The following is a 21,071-nucleotide window of genomic DNA, read 5'->3' as shown; positions in this document are numbered from 1 at the left end:
GGATACGACGAGAATTGAAACGGATCCACGCTTCTCGCGCATCCTTCGCCGAAAATTGATTCGCAGCTGAAAAGAAGACTGCCTTCTTCGTCCCCTCGATCCCGCCAATAATCCACGATTCCCATCGCGCGCGTACGGTCCATTCTTATTTCCCCGCTCCCCTCCCAGCTCTGGTGGAGGCGTCGCGACGATCGGACGGACGGACGTAGCGAGGACCAGCAAGCAGACTGGGAACGTCAGAGTGCCCTACGACTGCGCCGCGTGCACATCCCTGCCTGCTCGATCGTCATTCACGCGACCGTAGATCATCGTTTACGCTCTGCGAGTGCATCGATCGCGTGATCCATCACGATTCTTATTAATTCGTGAAGAGGACGGTTTGCCAGTGATTCAAGTGTTCTCGTGCGTCACCATTACTGTCCGTCTTCGTGGATCTCCGCATTTTTCGATCCACGCTTGTTCGGGTCTAGAAGCAGAGAATTCAAGGTTACAATTTCTCGAGTTTCGTCGTCTGTGTGTCATCGTTTCGTCCGACAGTTGCCTACTTCGACTATTGCACGAAAAATTCGCAAGTAGCCGCGTAAAATGCGCGCGCCCTGACGAGCCACGATAAGCGACGTCGTTCATCGAGACACCGTATCGATTGTTCTCCTTCATCGAGCACCGTTTACGATGCTCCCGCGGCGAAAGGCTTGAAAGAGCCTGGCGAAAAAAGCGGATCGTCCAAGTACACGTAGCCTTTTGCAAACGCGATCCAGCGAGAGCTAGAAAACACCGGACGATCGAGAGCGATGCGTTGAACCATCGATCACGACGAGCGACGCGGGGATGAGCGAGGCGTTCAATTAAAGCGTTCCAGAAGTGAGCGACAGAGAGCGAAGGAACAGGGGGAGTCGCGTGACTCGCTTGGAAAATATTAGTCGCAGAGACGGGGTTTATGATGTCGTCTCTCGTTCTCGTCGTTATACCGACCGAATATCGGTCGCGTTGAAGTTTGGAAAAAAAAATTCCTCCTACCAACCGCACCAGTGATTACGTACACAGCGTTCGATCGGCCGAGCGTTTTTTGTCTCGAAAGATCGCATCTCATAGCGTGAGCGAGCAACGTGAAATATATTTTCGTTGAACGGCTGACGATCGCGATCGACAACGTCCATGCTAGCGAGCATTTCGACCGGTTGATCTGGCGCGCGCGTGACACGAAAGAGGAACATCGGACTTTGGAAGTATTCCAGCTGCAGATCCAGCGTGGACAATGAAGTGGTGCTTAGTGGTGCTGATTCTGGTCGGTGTCACACGGGCCGACAATTCCCTCGAGACGGGCTATTCGATCTTCACGTGTCCGGACCTGAATTCTCAAGAGGAGATCGATTTGAACGCGGTAAGTCTTCTCTATTGTCCTTTCCTCCGCCTCCTTTTTTCTTTCTTTTTTCGTCGTTCTCCGCGATCATCCGCCGATTACGTAACCGTGGATTTCTGCGGTTTGCCTGTTGGATTGACACGTCCAATCGTGAAAATAATTGGCTACCATCCTCAGTCTTGACATCAGATTTTCACTGTAGACTAAAGCCAAGGATTTCCGCGTTCCAACGTGGCGAATTTTTCTTCCTTTTACTTCCTTCGCTAGGATGTTAGAGTGTTAGCGAATGACGTTCTGTTATTGAAAAAGCGATGAAAAATTTACCAGTCGGACGATCTCGCCTTTCTTTTATTTCCTTGCAGCGAGCAAGAACCGTTCTTCCGAGGATGTTTTAATCGCGTCATTAAATTCGTGCCACGTAAACTGGAACGAGCAGGATTTTTCCGTGATTGCTTTAAAACAATTACCCATGCGATGATTCTACGTAACGGCCGTTTCTTTTACGAAGAGGCGAAAAAACCATGTTTGCCGCATCGTCTTAAGCATTCCAGGGCACACTCGACCGACGCGACGCGATGGTGCGAATCGCACGTAGAAATTCTATACAGGCAAGAATTCGCATACTCGTAAAATAATGCGCGAGCTGCTCGTACCGGAGATTCTCGGGAACGTTTAATCGAAGCGCCATTAAAAGCTCGGAATGAAATATCGACGCACGATGGTGTCTTTCATTCGTCTTTTCCTGGCAAACCTCAACGTGTATCGAATGATTTTTATCGTTACGTACGTGGAAAGGAAAAAAGAAAGAGACGCGGACATCGATCTGTCCCAATGAAAATTCAGAGATCCACGGATGATTTGTATCGCTCTTTTTTTTTCTGCCAACAGTAGAATATATCGTGGAAAGATACGGATCTCGGTCGGACCTCGCCTCTTTCAGATTAATGCGATTCCAATAACTGCGCTGGTTTGTTGCCGAGTTTGAGAGCCGTGACAACCTACCGTTACATCGCGTGTCTCCCCCGCCGCTTTTATTTTCCATTAAAAAAAGAAAAATATCGTAGCAGGGAAAATGCGAGTCCAGCGGACGCGCATTAAAAAAAAATACGAGGAAGAAGAGGAAAAAGGTAGAAAGGCAGGCGGCATTCGATGCGACCTCGCTGATAAATGTAATATCGATAACACCGTGGACGTGTCGCGGCGTTTTCGAAAGCGCGTCGGTTGTTTTCTCCCGGTTTCCGCCATCCTCCATTTACCTTTTTATTTTATTCTCCGTTCCGTTCGTCGGAATTAATAAAAAAATCATTTCACGCCAGACGAGATATAGTTTTTTTCCCCTCCCCGCCAACGCTGTAGATACTTTTTCCTTCCTCTTTTTCTGCCTTTTGGCCAATCGCACCAGCCACCCTGTTTAACTTCGATAGATAAAAATTCGTTACGTTGTATCGTGAGTTCATCAGAGGGTAAACTGTTTTCGATAGAGATGCACGGGGCCGGCGCTTTAGAGAATCGGGTCAGATTTGAGCTTTTTTAATGGACGTCCGGCGTCGGTTCGCGCGCATACGCTCGCCTGCCAGAATTCTAGCATCTTGCGTGGGATAATCGATACTCTAGTTTGATGTTTGTGCTTGGTTTTCTCTTCCTTTTTTTTTTTTTTTTTTTAACATGCTTACTCGTCGTAACGTGCCTGTATTTTCGTTTCATTCGCGCGTATTTTTTCTGCCGATGCTGCGGCAAATGGCACGGCGGTTACCTGAATTAAGAAACGTTAAAATCGAATGTTTGTAAATCGCTACGGTGGAGGCGTACGGAGAGCGAGTAAGCGCGCAGAGACGAGTCGCGTCCGTAGTGGCACGGAGTTGAGCCGTAGCTTAAAGTATCGTTAATTCAAAACAATTACGAGTTCCTGGCACGCGGCCTCTACGAAGTTGTCGAGTCGTTCGGGGCTTCTGGTTATGTAGCGAGCGCATTAAGTGACGGCTATAATTTAAATGGCCACGTCCAAGAGCTCGTAATTCGTATCTGGCTGCGTTATCGACGCGATTTGCGCTCTCTCTTTTTGTCTCGTCAAGCATCCTCCTTTTTCCGCCAAGTCGACGAATAAGCGGCGAGGATAGAACGCAGCGGAAACGCGGCAGATTGCGCGGAAAAATATTTATCGAAAACCTTCCCCTTTTCTGCTGTTCGTATATATTGGAATATCTCGGATTCGCAGACGATCGAAGACACCGCACGAGATTATTGGGTTCGAAGATTCGTATGGAATTCTTGGAAAATGCAAATTGATGGCTTGAAAATGTAGCTGACTCGCTAGTTGTGGTATTAGACGGGCGCGAACCGATCACGAGGTTAGAATTTTTTCCTCGGCTCTGCGATTGTTCGCGTTTTTGCATCGGCGTTGTATCGATCCCTCGAAAAATTTATGCATTGAATATAAAATGACGAATTACGAGCGATCGGACGTCCCGAAATATAGAACGCGACAACGCCACAGCGATATATCGCGACAATACCGCGTTTACTTCACGACATCACCGCGACGCGACGTTTCCGCACGATTCATCTTCCTGAACGATTTTGAACCACGCGTTGTCTAACCTCGTCGAGAAATTGAAAGAAGAATTTGAGAAAAAAATCTGCCGTCTAAAGTGGATAATCTGACACCCTAAGGAAAGAGCAGAGATCGTCTTTGCAACAGTCGTCGTGAAGCGCCAGGTAACGAACCATTCGACTTAGCAAGAGTAGCAGCGAGATACATCAACGATTAGCAAAGTCTCGCCCAAAGAGCTTGTCTTTTTCTCAAAGAAATCCACGTAGCCGGGCATAAAGAAACGAAATAGGACAGTTACTTAAATCGTAGACGAGCCATCGTGATGCGAGATTGGCTGGGACCCTCCGGTGATACAGTGACGCGCTTGCGAATGCAGTGGATCCAGCGCATTTACAGTTCCAAGTAGGTTAGCGCTCGAGCGTGTACTTCTTTCCTCTTTTTCCGCTTTTCCCTCGTCGTTTCTCTTCTCTTCCTGACAGGATAAGCTAACGATAGCCCCCCCGAAAGAAGCGTAGATGCTGTGATTTCTGAGGGAAAGCTCGGTCGTCTCCGACCGCGAATTTGCTTTTAAAAATTGACGAGAACGTGCGAGCCTACGATCCGACTATAGTGTTGCGTCAAGACGATTAACGATTTATCAGGCCAAGTCCAAATAAATTCCTGCCGCTGAATGAAAATGCATCGGCCCGATTCAAGTTGAGGTTGCAAAATTGCTTCGAAGTAAGTCCTGTTGAATCTTTGTTGCGCGAAACTTCAATCGGAAGCGTACGCATGGAAGATGGTTTGCATTTCTTATCGTTACCGCGAGAGAAAGCGAAGAAGAGGAAGTTTATCGCGAATTGACACAGCTGCGCAATTTGGCACGCTGTCTTAGGGATTATTGCGAAACAAATTCACACAGAACCGTGGAAACTATTGTTCGGACGCGTGACATTAATCCGCTGCGATCCGATACTTTTTCCTCTGCGCCGTTTGCTTGTTTTATCAATGCGCTTGGTGTCGGATCGGCAAAGTTTACAAAAGGTTGGCAAACATATTTTTACGTTAGCATCGTAAATCTGGCAGCCGAATTGAGATTTGCGTCGGATGGAATTGTAAAACCGTAGCGATTGTTCATAGCCACGAATACATATTACGCGTCACGAGTTCAATATAGAATTTACTAGTTTGGAACTTCCGTAAATGTTGGCAATTTCGCGTTGGCATTGTCAGACACGGTAAACTTTCCAATCCGCTGGCCTTATACCAACATCGATCACACAGCACCGCAATTGGGGTCCATATTGTGCATGTAAAGCGTCCAGCCGTCACTTAACCAATGTTATGTGTACGTTGCGTGTGTTACATTGGCTTCAATCATAACGATGAACTTGGGAGCGTAATAGAAGTATATCACTGAGAACCTGCCGACCCTCACGAAACAACAGTTTGGACAATCTCCTCTCAGGTTCGAGGTTTCCGTGTCCTCTGTCCCGTGATTCACGACTGTACGATCACGTTACGAATCGTTGCGTTTGCAATCCCTATAAAACGTCTGTATGTAAATGTTAATAGCTGTAAGCGTACAGCAGAGGGAAATTTCAAACGGATAATTCGCCAATGCGTTGATTAATTTTAACACGAGCGCGTCACGTTTCCGTAGAATTTCCGGGGTGAGAGCGAAGCGTTTACCCTTCGAGGAAGACATTTGTTTCACCGAGTTACATAATCAGGGGAAATAATATTTCGCCAAGAAGCCTGCTTCGTTACCAAATCGCTAATGAACCAGAGGTAGTAGGGTGATTAAATTACTCGCTGAACCTTTTACAGGCTGCGATTGTTCTCCGACCGATAAACTTTCTTCTTTTGGCCGGTGGAAATCGCGAACGGACCACACTAAACGACGAACCGAATCGGTCGTTTCGAGAGCTCGAATCACGCGGCCAATGCCTCGTTAAAGTACCACCGCACGCGTCAAAGCTTTTTCCTCGACGATTCGCCGGTTTGACGTTCTCTTTTGTTTAGAGTTTTGCGAGCTACAGCGCGTCGATTAGCATAAATTCCATTTAAGGCTCATGTACTGAATATATTGCGCGAGAAGCCACCGCGAACCGAGTTATGGGCAAGCTGTTGCGGAATTGGTTTCAAAGCTGGCTGCGTTCTGACGCGCACATCTAGAAAGCAATCAGCTTGTCGTGGCAGATTCACCGACAGCTTTTCTTAATCGTCCTCTCTTTCCTTTTTGCATTTTTATGTTTCGTTGCTAGAAAATTGTTAATACGCTATTTCGTTACACCGTTAACGTTATTCGCGTAAAATAGCTTTTGATTAACGAAACTTGACAGATTTTAGCGTTGAATAAAACTTGTCGTATTTTTTGTCGAAAAAGTATGAACATTAAGTGGGTTTTGTAGAAAAATGGGGTAAAGAGTGGCGTAAAAAAGTTCCGTAGAAAATACATGTATAAAATACATGAAATGCAAATTACAACGTGCAAACTTACGATATTTAGCAATTCTAGTAAGCAAATTTTATTTTACCGCCGTATAGAACACACGATTAAATAGGTTGTAGTAAAAGCACGAAGAAAAGCGTAGGAATATAATAGGCGTCTGTAGATGTTGTTGCACACAACGTTGTTCAAATATCACAAAAGTTTCGTCCGTTTTATTGCAAGAAAATGGATCATACGTAATTCGATAGAATAATAAAAAATAAAAAGTGTTGTGCGTCTATTATCTCGTTATAAAACGAAAGAAACTTTTGGGGCAACCTAATAGTTAACTTGCAACTACATCATCGGCTCATGTCGAAGTAGTTAAGTTTTGGATCAGAAATATCTGGTACAAGGTGCTCTAAATATCGAACGTAGATATCGCGGTTAGCATGTTCGCTTTCATCCTGATGGATCGTGTTCGAAACTAGGGTATCAGGAGAATATTTTTTCATGGAGTTTTCTTCGGTTATTCCCGAAATTCGTTCAAGATTTTCGAAATATCGTCGTCCGGATATTCGATGTAATTAATTATCGTATAATTAAATAAAATTAATGCTACTCAGTTTCATCCAATACTTTAAACTTTGTATCAACCAAGACCATCTAACAACTTTAGAATTTTCTTTCGTCACTTGTATATAAATTAATCGAAGCTAATTCGTATCAGAGAGAGAGAGAGAGAGAGAGAGAGAGAGAGGGGGGGGGGAAGAGCAGTCCTCCAGAAACAAAAAGTTGTAAAAGTCCTCTATAAAGCAGTAAGTCGATTTTGCAATAAAGTTCCATCAAAGGAACGTGGAATCTCTGGCGAGAGAAAAAAAATAGGTTGGGTGTAAAAGAGAAAATAGTTTAAAAATAAGAAAAAAGTACATCCTCTTTTCTTTTTTTTTTTTTTTTAAGTATGTGAACGTTACAACCGCAAACAAGGTCATCTAAGAGAATTAATTAAATGTGACTAAGAACCACGAAAATGATGTAAATCTTACGTGAAAATGCTATTTGGATAACGTAGGTGTAACTGCATCGGGAAAGCTACCTAAAAGATGACTTTACGTGCGACTAAAAAATTGTGCGCGGACGGAGAATGAAAAAAGAAAAAGCGCAAGACCTATAGCGCACTTGGACAAAGATTACAGAGTGTACAAGCGCCTGGCGGAAGTGTGTGTAAAAGTTGCAAATTGACGCGCGTAGAATTGATTGCGAAAGTTCTTGCAAGAGCCCGCTGGTAAAAGCCCTTTGGCGGAACAGAAATTTCAGCGGGAAATTCTTCGGCCATGTAAAGCCTGGAGGAAAGTCCGCGTAGCCCCCGTATTATGGGCAAGCTGTTGCAGTCTGCCTGTAACGTCACGGTGTGCTTCCTCCCTTGCACATGCGAACGTGTCGTCGTCACTGTGGCCGCTTTTCACTGACGGGGAAAGAGTACAATGTTTCCGCGCCACTGCATGAAAACGCGAGCTTTCTTTGCGAGCACGATCGATCGGGATTACTGGGAGATTTATCGGAGTCTCTGGACGACATTGGTCGTCTTTCGATGTGTGTTCGAGGCAGTTGAATAAAAAGTCTTATCTCGATGAATTTTCCATTGTAAAAAGGAAAGAGAAGAGTAAGAGAAAAAAAGATGGTAAGAGCGGTATCACGCGCCAGAAGTATCTTTTTCAATCAAACGTTTTAAACCCGACAAGAAACTCCTTCGATCGATACCACCGACCCAAGAGGAAAGAACTTTGTCGCGTTTTTACTATCAGGCTTCTTACGCGGTTTATTCGAAGGAAGAACGTACAGAGGCTTTTTTCCTTGAACTTACACTTCACGGTTCAACGTAGTAAGTATGTGTCTCTTTTACGCGCTCGGATTCTACAGTTTTGGCGCATCAAATTTTAAGAACGGTTGTATCCACCTCTCGTCAACTAACTTTTATTTGGGTAGGTTTTTTATCGCCACTAATGGCTGCTATCAACGCGAAGCAAGGCAAAATATCTGACAATTACTACGGATCTATTTTATATTCCACTTTGAAGCACGAGAAATCCAGGATGGTGCTTTTCCTCGAGGTATATGGTTGCCAGAGATTGTGCGAGATTTACGGTGTTAGAAGCAGCCTCATCGACGAGAGGCTTTCGTTTTAAAGGGTTTCTATTATTCCGTACACGAACGGGTGGTCGAACTCGAAAGACGCACACTTCGCTGCTTAGCCAGCTATATAAATTACATAAATGTATACCAGCATTGTTTCGTTTTATTTTATTCCGTCATCGTATATTTATACCCGTCTCGAATAGGTTTCTCGTTAAACACGGCAATTGTACGTAGATGCACATGGAAACGTTGCTGTTCGGTAATTGACATCGATTCATCGCATCGCCCACTATTCATAGAAATTCCGGGTGTGTTCAAGTCATTGATCTCTACACGAGTATTTATGTAACGCGTGTGGAACGAACCGAGCGCGACTCGATTCAATTTTCAAAGAATTCGACCGTGCGAGAAGATCTTTCGCCACGCGGCACAGTTTCGAAAGTTTTCAAGGGGAATTCTACTATCACCTTAAAGTTTATAGTAGAAAGATCGGAACGTGAAGCGACAGCCCGACAGGATGACTCCGAGATCGATGCAATGCACTGGGATATCCCTTTTCGATAGCCGAATTTCACGCGGAAAAATTTCATCTCTGTGTGTTTTCCACACCGTTAGAGTCGACGAGACGAGTTCTATTCAGCCGCGAGGAAAACGAAGTCAAGTCGGTGGCGGGGTTTCGCGTCAGCTCGAAGCCCCGGATGGACCGTGGTAGAACTTTTCTCGTATTTCACAGATAGCTGCTAACTTACTACGCTGCAGTACAGCAAGAAACGTTAATTTTTTCTCTCGTGCTCAAGCTGTCTTTCTCGCGGTACCAAGGCGAGGCTCGTTTTTCTTCCAATCGATCACCATCGTATCTGCACGTTACCGCTTTGCTCGATCATCTTGAAGGAAGCTAATTATCGAGAAACCGACTTTAGAAGAATTAGAGGACTCTCCCCTTTTTTCCTCTCCTCTGTTCTCGTAAGTAAGTGGTGATTTTAATCAAAATGTAGGATATTCGCAAGAGCGGCCGGCTGAATCGTAAAAACGCGGCTGAAGGAGGAAATTTAAATATGGAAATTTTATATTGTCCCACGGTTATGGCTCGCCTCCTTTCATTTCTTTCCATTTTCACGCAATAAGTTCCTCGAGGCGGATAGACCTCGACGGACTATAAGTTTAAATACAAACGTTACGTAGCACGTACGAGATAAGGGTTCAGCTTTATTTCTTCCTTCTCCATGCGAATTTCACTCTAACTCAATAATAAATGCAAACGCTCGGAAATTTTAAAAGCCATCTCCCGAGTGCTTTTCGTTTCAGGTCTGCGTAGATGTAATAAACTGATAACAGAGAGTAAATTAGAGAATTAACGAAATGTATTTCCTGCATTTCTCTACGTTTCAGTTTATACTCGTATTTCTCTTAGTGTGTCTCGAAGAGGATGTATAATTGCAGCGATGGTTCGGCGAATCGCAGTATTTTTACAAACATATTTTTCTTTCTCTTTTTTGTTCTTTTTTTTGTTTGTTTGCTTGTTTCTCTTTATATAAAGCACGTGTGCGTTACAAGAGTCGTAAACGAACGATTCTCTTATCAGATCGAATACCTTTTTTTCATCGGTTTTACGGGACGGGCGAATTGCGAAACAGCGGAACAGAGTGACAGACAGTGAACGAATACGAAGCAGTGGAAATAAAATTCCGAAGTTTCGTAGAGAACTTTTGGATCTCTTTCTTCGCCGAGCGTGAAACGGAGGCGTTTATTTCGAAATCTCATTTCCCGAAAAGTTCGTTCGCGTGATGGTCCGCATGGCGTTTCGTTTAAAAAAAAAATCCCCGGGATAACTTGGAAACTTGTTAAATCGAAAGAGGATTCACGGTTAATCTGTTCTACTGTCCGTTTTATTCGGCCAACAATTTTTCGACAAATGGAGTTCCATCAGGAGAATATACTTTGAATCATGACCGAGTGAAAGAAGAAGAAGGAAGTTTAGGCGATAAGATCCGCGTTCCAGGGTGCACGGAAACCAGAAACGAGTACGAACAAAACGAGATCGGATATCTTCAACTTCCCTGACGAATAACTTTCCGATTGGATTCTTCGAATAATTCCCCCACCGACTTATCTACCGTACGATTTTCGCGCCTGGAAAATGTGGCTCGAACAAATAGCCACGAATCCGCCAACGACACGTTGTTTGCAGTTTGCTTAACCCTGTGAGCCGAGCGAAACGAGTAAACTTTTATCTTGTTGTTGATACTTGGTGAAGGGAAGTTTACGCTTCTGTTACAACAATATTTCGTTCTAACTCGTTCATCGTCAACCTTTCGAACGTGGCTAGTATAAAACGTTCGTCGTCGATGAAGTCAGCCGAAGGCCAAGAAACTTTCCCGTAATAATCTCGGTTGTTTGGTCGGACAGAAACACGGAAGAATCACCGAATGGGACGTACAAGGGAAAGAAGGCGGCACGTAATGCCTGGTAATTCGAAACTTGCAAGCTACTTTGCTTGGGACAGAAATGCATGCAAATTCTTGGCCTGAAAAACTTTGTGCAGGCAAAGTGCCGTTGCAGAAGTTCGCGCTGCACTTCCATTTACCGCGAAACCAACGTTCCGTGGATTCTATCGCGCAACCAACGAAGATTTCGGCTGGGGAGGACAAAGCCGTAAAGCAGCACGGTACGCTTCTGTTTCGAAGGTTTCGCGATACTGTCGGGTTATAATCGTGAATACGCGCGTCAGTGAACGCGGAAGTTGGCGTGACTCGTCCGCGTTTTGGTGTCATGTGCCGGAGAAAAAGCAAAGAAGAAAAAAGACCAAAATGGAAGCAAAAGCGATAAAAGCCGCGGTTTTCGTTTCACCAAGCTGTTTCGCAGAATCGAGATTAAAAGGCGGACATACGTGACGAAGATTCAAAGCGTTTTCATGGGATTATTATTTAGAGATATTTTGGTAAAATGCCGCTATTGTAAATATCTCCTCGTCACACAACCATCGAGAACTTATCAGAATTTGCGTACCATTGTCGGAACTTAAACGTTAACCCTTTTCCTAATTTATACCGAATAAGTTACATTCAAAGGCTGTTTATAACCGTTGAACTTATACAGTGGACAATGTACTCGTCGAGATACTAAAAGAGCACACGTCTAGTGGAAAAGAATACAAATGCCGTGCTAAACGCAACGATAAACACCGCGAGCTCTGTAATTGAAAAATATAAAATCTCCGGAAGCGGTTTTTTTTTTTACCATCCTATTTTCCCTTTGAGTCCATCGAAGTTGAATTTTATCTTTTTCCTTTTTATTTGTATCGCATGAACACAATCGACCCTTGCAAACGTGCAGATTGTACGAAATGGAGGAACACGGAGGAGGGAAAAGATTTTCCTGACGCGAGTAACTCTATAGGAGTAGAAAGTTACCGTTGAAAGCCTCTCGTTGAGCTATGAAACATTTTCCAGACGAGCCAGGGAAACAGCGAGCTTTTAGCTTCGGGTTTCCCGTGGTTTCGAAGCTCAACTTTTCACCGGAGAGTGTCGGCCGCGTGCAAACGCTGGCCATGGTTTTTCAGTCTAGCTATTGCCCGCTGATACCTAAATATTGTTCTATATGCGGATGCGTTATCCCACAGGGGAAAGTTTGTTTGTCGGTGACCCAGACGCGTCAACTGGAAGTCCTATGATCGTTACGTTTCATTTACCCCTTGTTCGAATTACTCGAAACTTTGACTGCATGTGCTTTCGCCTATTGTTGCACACCGCTATTGAATATTAACTTAGCGTTCTTATATATTAGTTAGCGTTCTTCTCGGTCAATTCTGCTGAAGTGATTACTTCAAGAAAAACTCTATACCTTTTCTGGAGAAGAGAATTTAGTGAAACAGAAACATTCGAAATAAGGAGAGGTCCATATTATTGTACCTTTGAATATAATTTTTGTTTCGGATTACAAGGTCTAGAAATAAAAGTGCTATAAGTAGATTTCTATTGCTGTTTCTTGTAGCCTTCAGCTAGGGCTACAAGGTTAACTTTTTGGCGATGTCCTTTGCTATAAATATATGCACATTCTCCCCATCATAGCTTCGTCTATTGTATTGTAACAATGCAAAAGTGAGGATACGGATCGGTATACACTAATACTTATATTAGGTTGTCGGAAAAGTGTCTTTCTCTTACACGCGCGTCTTTTACAACAACGCATCTGTATACAAACATTAAATCTAATTTGTCGAACGTTGTAATCTTTATCTTGATAGAACAAAATGGATCATACGTAATTCGACAAAATAATGTAAAACGAAAAATGTGCATCCATTATTTTCTTATAAAACGAAAGAAACTTTTCCGACGATCTAATACTTATACCTATATTTATTTCAATATATTTTTCTATTACAAATTCATCCACTCGTTCCTCTATCAGTCAACCTCAACAAATCCGATCAGTATTATTTTCATGTTAAAAATTTACGATTATTTATTTACTACGATCGAAGGATATTAGCTATCGTCATTTTCTTACGTGTATTATGTATTGTTTATTAATTCGCATGTTATACCTTTACAATATAGAACATGATCACACCATTCGTGTATTTCGACTCGACGGAATACGCTCGTCTCCGAGTTGGGTATTCGTCAACTCGATCGAGTTTCCTTATTTTGTAACGAAACGAACCTACCGCGAAGCAACGAGGTATATTTGCAAAATCCTTCTACGTTATCGTCTACTGTTGGTCTTCTGATGTTATTACAGCGTACGATGGTCTGACAATATTGTACGCTCTGGTAACGTCAAACGAAAAATACGCAATCGCTGCTGTCACGGCAGTTTCCTCGATTCGATGAAACGTTACATATGGAAATGGATTTTTCTCCCGGTGAATATGTATAAGTGGATAGGTTTGTTGTAACGCGAGATTTTCACGGAGGATTACGTATGCAAACGAGCCACATTTCCTGGTGGCGTTGCCTCGCCAGTGATAATCGAGCGCAATTAAAACGCAATGTTATGAAAGATCCATCGCATAATGCTGGGAAGTTTAAAACAAAAACCACACACATATTTTTGCTCAACTTTGATTCAAGAGCGATGGTTCTCTGCTTGGTTTTGCATCGAAAAATAATTTTCCCTACTCGTCACGATTATATCAAATATTTGCGCAGCTTTCAGTCTCCACGAGATTCGTGGCAAATGATAATTCATTTATATTCTGACTTCCGACGTTGTAGTCGTGACGTGAATGTTAATATTGTACTACGCGAAAGCCTTAGACTATGCCATTGGTCGATAGTTAAACAGATTTTTGTAGCAAACGTTCATACACATACGAAAACTACAGACAAAGAAGGCGATAATTTACGTTTTCTATTTTTTAATTGGCAAAGGAATTTTAACTTCCGTTAACTTCGTCGATTATCGATCCTATGTTAGAAAAATTGTCCTCTTTGTTTTGCAGTTAAACAAATATCTTTTAGTATCTTTCCTCTTCGTAATCCAAAAAATATTGCTTGTTATGATATTAAAAAAAGTTTCCGCGTGTTTCGTTCGAGCCGCCTCGTCCTGGCGAACTTTCTCTTTATCAATAACCGTTTCGCGATCAATCAGCGTTCGCCCTTGCTCGAGAGTCGTCGTGTTTCTGTTGCGCCATATCAAGGAAGTAGCTAAAGGTAATCGAACGTTGGTGCAAAAGTAGCAAGTAAATTTCATACCTTAATAGGAGTTTCCTAATGCATAGGACACGATGCGTGGATTTCAAATCGACGTCAGTCAAATCGATATGGTCGTGAGAAATGCATAAACCAGAGACAAGACTGTATTCTCCGATGTATATCCTATGGGATCGGCTTTGACTTGCAATAAGCTTTGAGCCATCCTCTTGGCACCCCAGGACGCGAAACAGATTTCGACTTGGTAGAATTCGCCTAATTGATGGTGATTGCTTCCCCCAATAGAGATGGGCGAATCTCGTCGAACCATAACTCCGCGCGCTCCTTCCCTGGCGAACATATCCGGGCTTTTGAGCTTCGAATTCGCAAAATATCATACGATCTCTCCAAAGAACTGTAATAAACTTCGTCAGGCAAAAACCAGGGTGGGAGAAAGATAGAAACGGGAAACAGAATAATAATGGTCGGAGAATAATGGTTCGGGAGAAATTAAAAAGCTGACTTAAAAGGTCTGGTGGCTGGAAGCGAACGATGGAGAATGCGAGGAACGTATCGAACGCGGGTAATGCGAACATATTGTGGGAGCGGAAAACGGGAAAAGTGGGTCAGTGTGCACGACAGATGGAAATGCATTTTCAGTCTGATGTCACTTTTTCCAGACCTTCTCGTCGTTGTCGTGATTCGACGTTTAACGATCGCGAGACGGAAACCGGCGTGATCTTATAGAACGCCGGCTCGCTGGTTTACTTCCTGGACGATTTAACGCGAGGCATGTAATATCTTTCACAGGCGGTTGTTCCTTTAATTAACAGAGAACGGTACGCCGTTCTTTCCAGCAGAACAAGGTATAAGCAGAGAGATTGAAATAATTAAATCGCGAAGAAAAAGTGTCTTTGATTGTCTTTTAATCGGAACGTTCGATTAATTGGGAGAAGAGAGGCTCGTATAAGAATCGAGGAATCCGTAGAATCCAACGGGAAATTATAATTAAGAAAAAAGGCAGTTAAGTAGAAAAGATAACGCGCTATTAATTGCAGCCTGCCAGGAAGGGAAGAAGGGGCCGAGGGTGGCTGGTTTCTTTTTATGAAACGTGGTCCGAATGCATAATTACAGAACGATTAATCAGTTTGAATAATTAACCCTGCGGAGCAGAGACTCCTGCGAGGCTTGTTCTGGCGCGCACGTGAAATTAATTGTTAGATATTCCGATTTCGCGGGGAGTAATTGGATAATAAGTAAGAGATGCTTACGTAACCATTTGAACTATCTTGAAGCGCAGCTCCGCTTTCATAAAGAGATTTTTCGAGCGGATACTTCCAATTCAACAGTTTTATCTTAGATCCGTCACAATCGTTCTATTCGTATTTTATTAAATTTAACCAACGAGAAAATCCTCTTTTTACAATCCTTTCCCACCGTGTCTTCTTCCTTCTTCTCCTTTTCTTTCCTTTTCTTCGTTTCAAATATATAAATTCTAGATATAACTTTCACGTATTTTCTTATTAACATAAGACCGCATTATTAACACAGGATTCTTATTTTCTCTTTAGTAAGACGAACCATCGATATTCATTACAGGATAATTGAATCCTTGTCGACGATTAGAATTACGAATATTCCTTCCACTGACTTACCACACGGTTACATTTCCGGTAATATACGTAATTCTACAAGTACTCTCGTTTGCGTTGAATAGTTTTCATAACAGCGGCAACTAGTTCGATTTCCCCTATTCACAAAGGAAACTTGTTCCAAGGTATCACGCACAAGCATTTTCGTCGCTTCGAGTCTACGAATTATCATTATCAAGGGAGGAATGGTGTATTAAGAGAAATTCGATAATTAACCATGCACAAGTTATTTAAATTATTCGGTCATAGTTATGACGATTGCGAAACTATTTGCACAACGATACGGTTGTTTGTATTCGTCGGGCCGAGAAGTCGAAGCCGAGATTCGTATTAAGAGATTAAGAGTGAGCTCAAGACGATCAAAAGATCCGCGGTTCGACCGTCACGGCGATCCAATTTAATTATCTAATTAGACACCGGCCTGAATTACGAATTAAGTGGTTTAAGAGGCTGGAAGCAGGGGGAGCGTTAATCCACGGTTAATCCTAGACGATTACATCGGACGTTGTGAAGCGTATCCGTTCACCTTCATGGTAAAGAAAGAATACGTTTAATCTCTTGCAGGGTATTATTTATTCAAAGACCGGATTAAGAAGTTTCTTTCGGCTAGCTTTATCCCGTCGAGTCGAAATACGAATACAATAAATTATGGCATTGCTCTTGTAGAGTATGTATATTAAGCAAGTAATGGTATAGAGGCAAGCCGTACAGGGTAATTTTATTAAAGCGCTCAAAGGCCCGATTTTGCGATAAACTACGTCGGTACAGTGTTTACCCGACCAATATTTGGCAGCGGCACCGTATTAGAAAGATATATGGGTCCCGCAGGACGTTAAAACTGAAAGTAGGTATATGCCGGTTATTACGTAACACCATAAACATAGTTGCCTCGTAAAGTAATGCATAAGCAATCTCTCAACCACCGTGAAGTACTCGAACGTAGAATACTCTCATACACTGTCTGGTTGTTTCTCAGGGACTTGATTGCTGGGACAGGGAATTCGTTCATCCCGGAAGGGGACATTTTTCAGTCTGCCAATTAAGTTTTCTCGCGGAAGTCGAGCGAGCTACGGATAACTCATTAAACATCGGTTGATGTCAAACGAGACACGTTCATCGTCAAGTGACTTCGATAATTATAATCGCTACACGAACAATCGCGCGCGTGGGGGTTATCGCGCGTTTTTAGTCCAGTCCCGGAATGAAACGAAGAAAATTTCTACGGTCATATCTTGCACTAGCTACGAGCACGTGCAACTGGTTGCCCGCAAGGCATATCTAGCTGCGAGTAATTCCGGACACGTCGATATCGCGCCATTCGTGTTCCCATCGGTAGGTCCACCTCGTATTTACCTTGACCTCGAATTTTAACCAAATCTGAATGTTAAAGAAATAATTGAAACGCTGATATTCGACGATAAATCTATAAATGAATGTTCAGCGCATTGTACTGAAGTATTCTTATTCGTTCTTCGGTATTGTACATTGGAGTTCATAGAAAAAAGGAAACGAGACAAACGATAGCTACGTAACTCTATGAAAAAGATATGTACCATTATTTCTATGCACGCAACGAAAACACGCAGATAACGATGGAAGATAAAAACGACACAGCAGCCGGCTGAAAATGCGTTTCCAATAGAATGCCTACAATAAATCGTCATAACGCCGGCTTTAATAATCGGAAGCTACTTAATTCGCAGAATCAGGTCATGGGTGTCGAGGCAACTACATCGACGCATGTTAGTCTGTGACCTTATTAATGTATTACGAGCGTGTACCGTTGCAAGGGGCTGGACGAAGCTTATCGAGTCGCTGTGTCACAGGAATTTTTGCTAATGGCCTTCCTGTTTTATTTCTCTGCTTAATAAGCGAGCAATATTTCACGTTGGAACTGCTTGTTAAATATTTTTTAACGACCCGTTCCATATTGAATTTCGAGTTTTAATCTATCGAGCTACACGTGGAACGGTGAATAGCAGTCCAAATGAAATTTCACGCGCGAAGAAATATCCGTATAAATCGGCGCAACTCGTTGACGTTTTATCGATTCTACGATCGTTTGAAAATAAGAAGCAAAAGAGAAATAAAATTTCAAGGACATCCAGTCACGTTGTTCTTCGTTATTTTCGATATTTAAAGGGACGAATGAAAATTGTTCGTCGCTGTATCGTCGAGAAACGGAGTCGTGACTCGTCGTATCGTAGACACGACGCGATAAATCTGTAGGGCGTCGTCTTGCTGGCAGGCAAATCTGGAATTCCGTCGTCGACGCGAGGCTGACGTTTAATGGCGCGAGTCGACGGAAGTTGAGCCGTAAATTCGACCGGAAGGGATGCGTGGAAAAGCGAGCATCCATGGCGATGCGGTAGAAGGTGAACTTGGGCCACCCTAATGTAGGTCTAGCGCGCATGCTGCTCGACAGACACAAGGACCCGCGTCCCATGGCCTACATACGACCCGTTTCCCTCCGCAAATGCAATCGGCCGCATTCGCAGCAACGGGCATAGTTATCGTATTGTGCGTGTCAGCTGGTTCGTAGGCTGCTAGCGATCGAAACGCGAGCTCACGCTTTAGAACGCCGCCGATCGAGCAGTTCTGTCTTTCAGAAGTTTGTCTCACGACGGGACCAAGGAGACGTAGGAATTCTTGGAAAGTGTCGAGTTTCCGAGACGAGAGAACATTTTTATGTCAATATTTTGAACGATTAATTGACTCGATTTTGTGATGTTTGAAAGATAAAGAAATCGCGTTAATCTTCTCGCGAGTGAAATTTTATTCCGGCGCGATTTTTTCTCTTTTTTTTTTTTTTTGTAATCTAAAAAGCTCGATAAAATCGAACAAATGCGATTAAACGTTTTCCAAATAAATATCGAAAAAGTCAAAAGGCACCGGTAGCTACGCTTTTTAATAACACGGGAAGCAAATTCTCGCGAATAGTCTTTGTGAGTTGAATTTCTCACGAAAGGAAGAGAAACGTTTGATTCGATAATATTGAGAGTTCGTTGGCGAATATGTGGTTAGCGCGTATCTAATATTCTTGCGAGGTTGCGAAACGATAGGAGGATCCTTGACAGAAAATGTTTCACACGACGCTGAAGATTAAAAGCACGTCCCCAAGGGAGGTTTTGCCGGAGCTTACAAATTTTCATTTAACTTCCCGACGGCCATTGGGAACTTTAAGTACGATGCTTTAATAAGATCGTACGACGGATTTCATGCGAAGGCGGCGCGGTTTCCCGAAGTTTTTAAAGCTGAACATACTGCGATCGCGAAACTTCTGAAAGGATCCTCGCTTTACGACCTGGCCGCGTTCGCCACTGCGTTTTTTCGGCGGTCACTATGTTCCAACAACTTTTACCCCCTTTTTCCAGTCTTCAATTTTCACACAGGAACCAGCAAAACTGTCATAGAATATTATGAAAATATCTTATTGAAAATTCCAACAGCTTCTAGCGCTACAACTGACCACGACTAAGGTAGGAAACTCGTACCAACGAAATAAACGCAGCAGGTGTGTGAAAAGATATAGGACGAAAGAAGAGGAACACGCATTATATTCAACAAAGTTTTAACGTTTCTATAAAAACTTACTAATCGGCTGCTTTGAAAATCTCGGTAGTCGTAACGTTAAAAAGAAGGACCACGTTTAAGCGATACAACGCGCGTCTTACCGTGAAAATTTCCCCCTGAAACGTTTGTATGATCCTAAACGCGCATAATATACCTCGATTAGAACATTGTTCGCCATTACAGAAATCCGATATTTCCATTTGTATTCACGTTTATACTCGATAAAACGGAAAAGTGTATTCAGCGAACGTCGATGACGTTGTTCTTAGCGAGATACCGCGAACACAGGATGCTGTATGAATGATTTAACAGTGGTGGACAGTGAAAGAGCGAAACGTTTACGTGCTTCTCAAGAGCGAAGAATTAACGCGTTTTCCAGGCTTACCAGCTAGAAAAGTCGACGCTGACGTGCGTTAATTTATAATCTTAATAAGCACGTCGCCGAGAGACGGTGTTGTTCCTAGCGTGGCAAGCCGGCTTCAGCATCAAAAACTATCCCCTCGACCGTGTTTCCATTCTTTCCTTTTTCCTCCGTGTCAACCCGACACCTTTGTTCGCGCGGCACCAACCAAAGGTGGAGAAGTTTCGAATAATTTTTAGCCAGCTTCACAAAGGTGTGCCGTAACGAAACTCGAAACGGGGAAACCGAGGGGAAAAGTATGGGAGGTTTTCTCCATTTTCACGGAAAATAGCCTCTGATTCGATCGCGTGGTAAAATTGGACCGGCGAACCTCGCTGGGCATTGTTTTGCCTGCGCTTCGTTCTTCGTGAACTTCTATCTCTTCGCGGTTGGCAAAATTGAATAGATCGATTCGATATTGCGGCATCGCGAGAGGAGGATGCGAGGAAGTTTGAATGCTTACTTTAAAGGCTAAAGGGGGATCGTTTTACGCGAGCTCGTTGATTCGGTTCGTTGTGGAAACGGAGATGGATAAGAAAAGCCATCCCTTCTTCCGCTTGAAACTTCTTCTGGGATCGTTATGGTAACTCGAGCAGAGCAGCAACTATCGAAGTTTACTTAAATACAAAATATAATAATGGCCGGGCTCAGAGTAATGGGATCGTGTAGCGTGTTGCCGCCACCTCAACCTGCGGAAAAGTTACTTCTTTCCCCTCCACGCAGCCTTGAGTTTCAATGCAAATCTCGTTTCGACCCGGGGGCTGCCTGAATTACCTTCGAACCCTTCCTTCCACCGCGCTATCTCTTCGTCGCTTCTTTTCCTCTCGTGGCTGCCACTACCAGCACCGGTAACTTGAAAATTTGTTAAATATCAAGACAGAAGGGTTGTTAATTGTCGAATATCGTTCGAGAATTCCATCAACGTACACGCACGAAGGACACTCGGACGTTTCTTTTTTCTTTTCTCTTTTTCCACCGGCCGCGCCGAGGGAAATTTTGTTATTGCTCGCGTGTAGTACGTACGTGACTCTAAATAAATTGCAGACCCGTTCCCAAGATGTCTGTAACGTTGTTTCTCGTTCACGAACCGCGTCAAACATTCATTTTTCTCCGGTACTCGCGACCGGTCTGTTTGCGTTGGTCTCGACGCTGACTTTTTTGCTTCGGAATAAAAGGGTTGGCGCGCGCGTGTGTCGCACACGGGAACGAAATGTCGCCGCGTTTACGTGGGAGGCGATGCAACGGAGCAACGTTTGTTGTCAAAGCGCCCGGTGTAACGCAATTGTCCTCGATCCGAGCGTATGCTGAAAAGTTTTTCGAGCGAGTGTGTTCATCGTCGGGCACACGTTC

General features: G+C 43.4%; 1 protein-coding gene across 1 annotated transcript in view; it reads left to right on the top strand.

The window, feature by feature from the left end:
* The first annotated feature begins 221 nt into the window (after positions 1 to 221).
* LOC126865605 (uncharacterized) overlaps positions 222 to 21,071 on the top strand; it is a 59,631-nt gene continuing 38,781 nt past the window's right edge. The window contains exon 1 of the mRNA XM_050618345.1: positions 222 to 1,381. Within this exon, the coding sequence (XP_050474302.1) occupies positions 1,256 to 1,381 (126 nt within the window). The 5' untranslated portion in view covers positions 222 to 1,255. The remainder of the gene's footprint in view (positions 1,382 to 21,071) is intronic.

The sequence above is a fragment of the Bombus huntii genome, chromosome 5 (genome assembly GCF_024542735.1).
Source record: "Bombus huntii isolate Logan2020A chromosome 5, iyBomHunt1.1, whole genome shotgun sequence".
NCBI classification, from domain to species: Eukaryota; Metazoa; Arthropoda; class Insecta; order Hymenoptera; family Apidae; genus Bombus; species Bombus huntii.
This window is presented reverse-complemented; position numbering and strand designations above follow the sequence as displayed.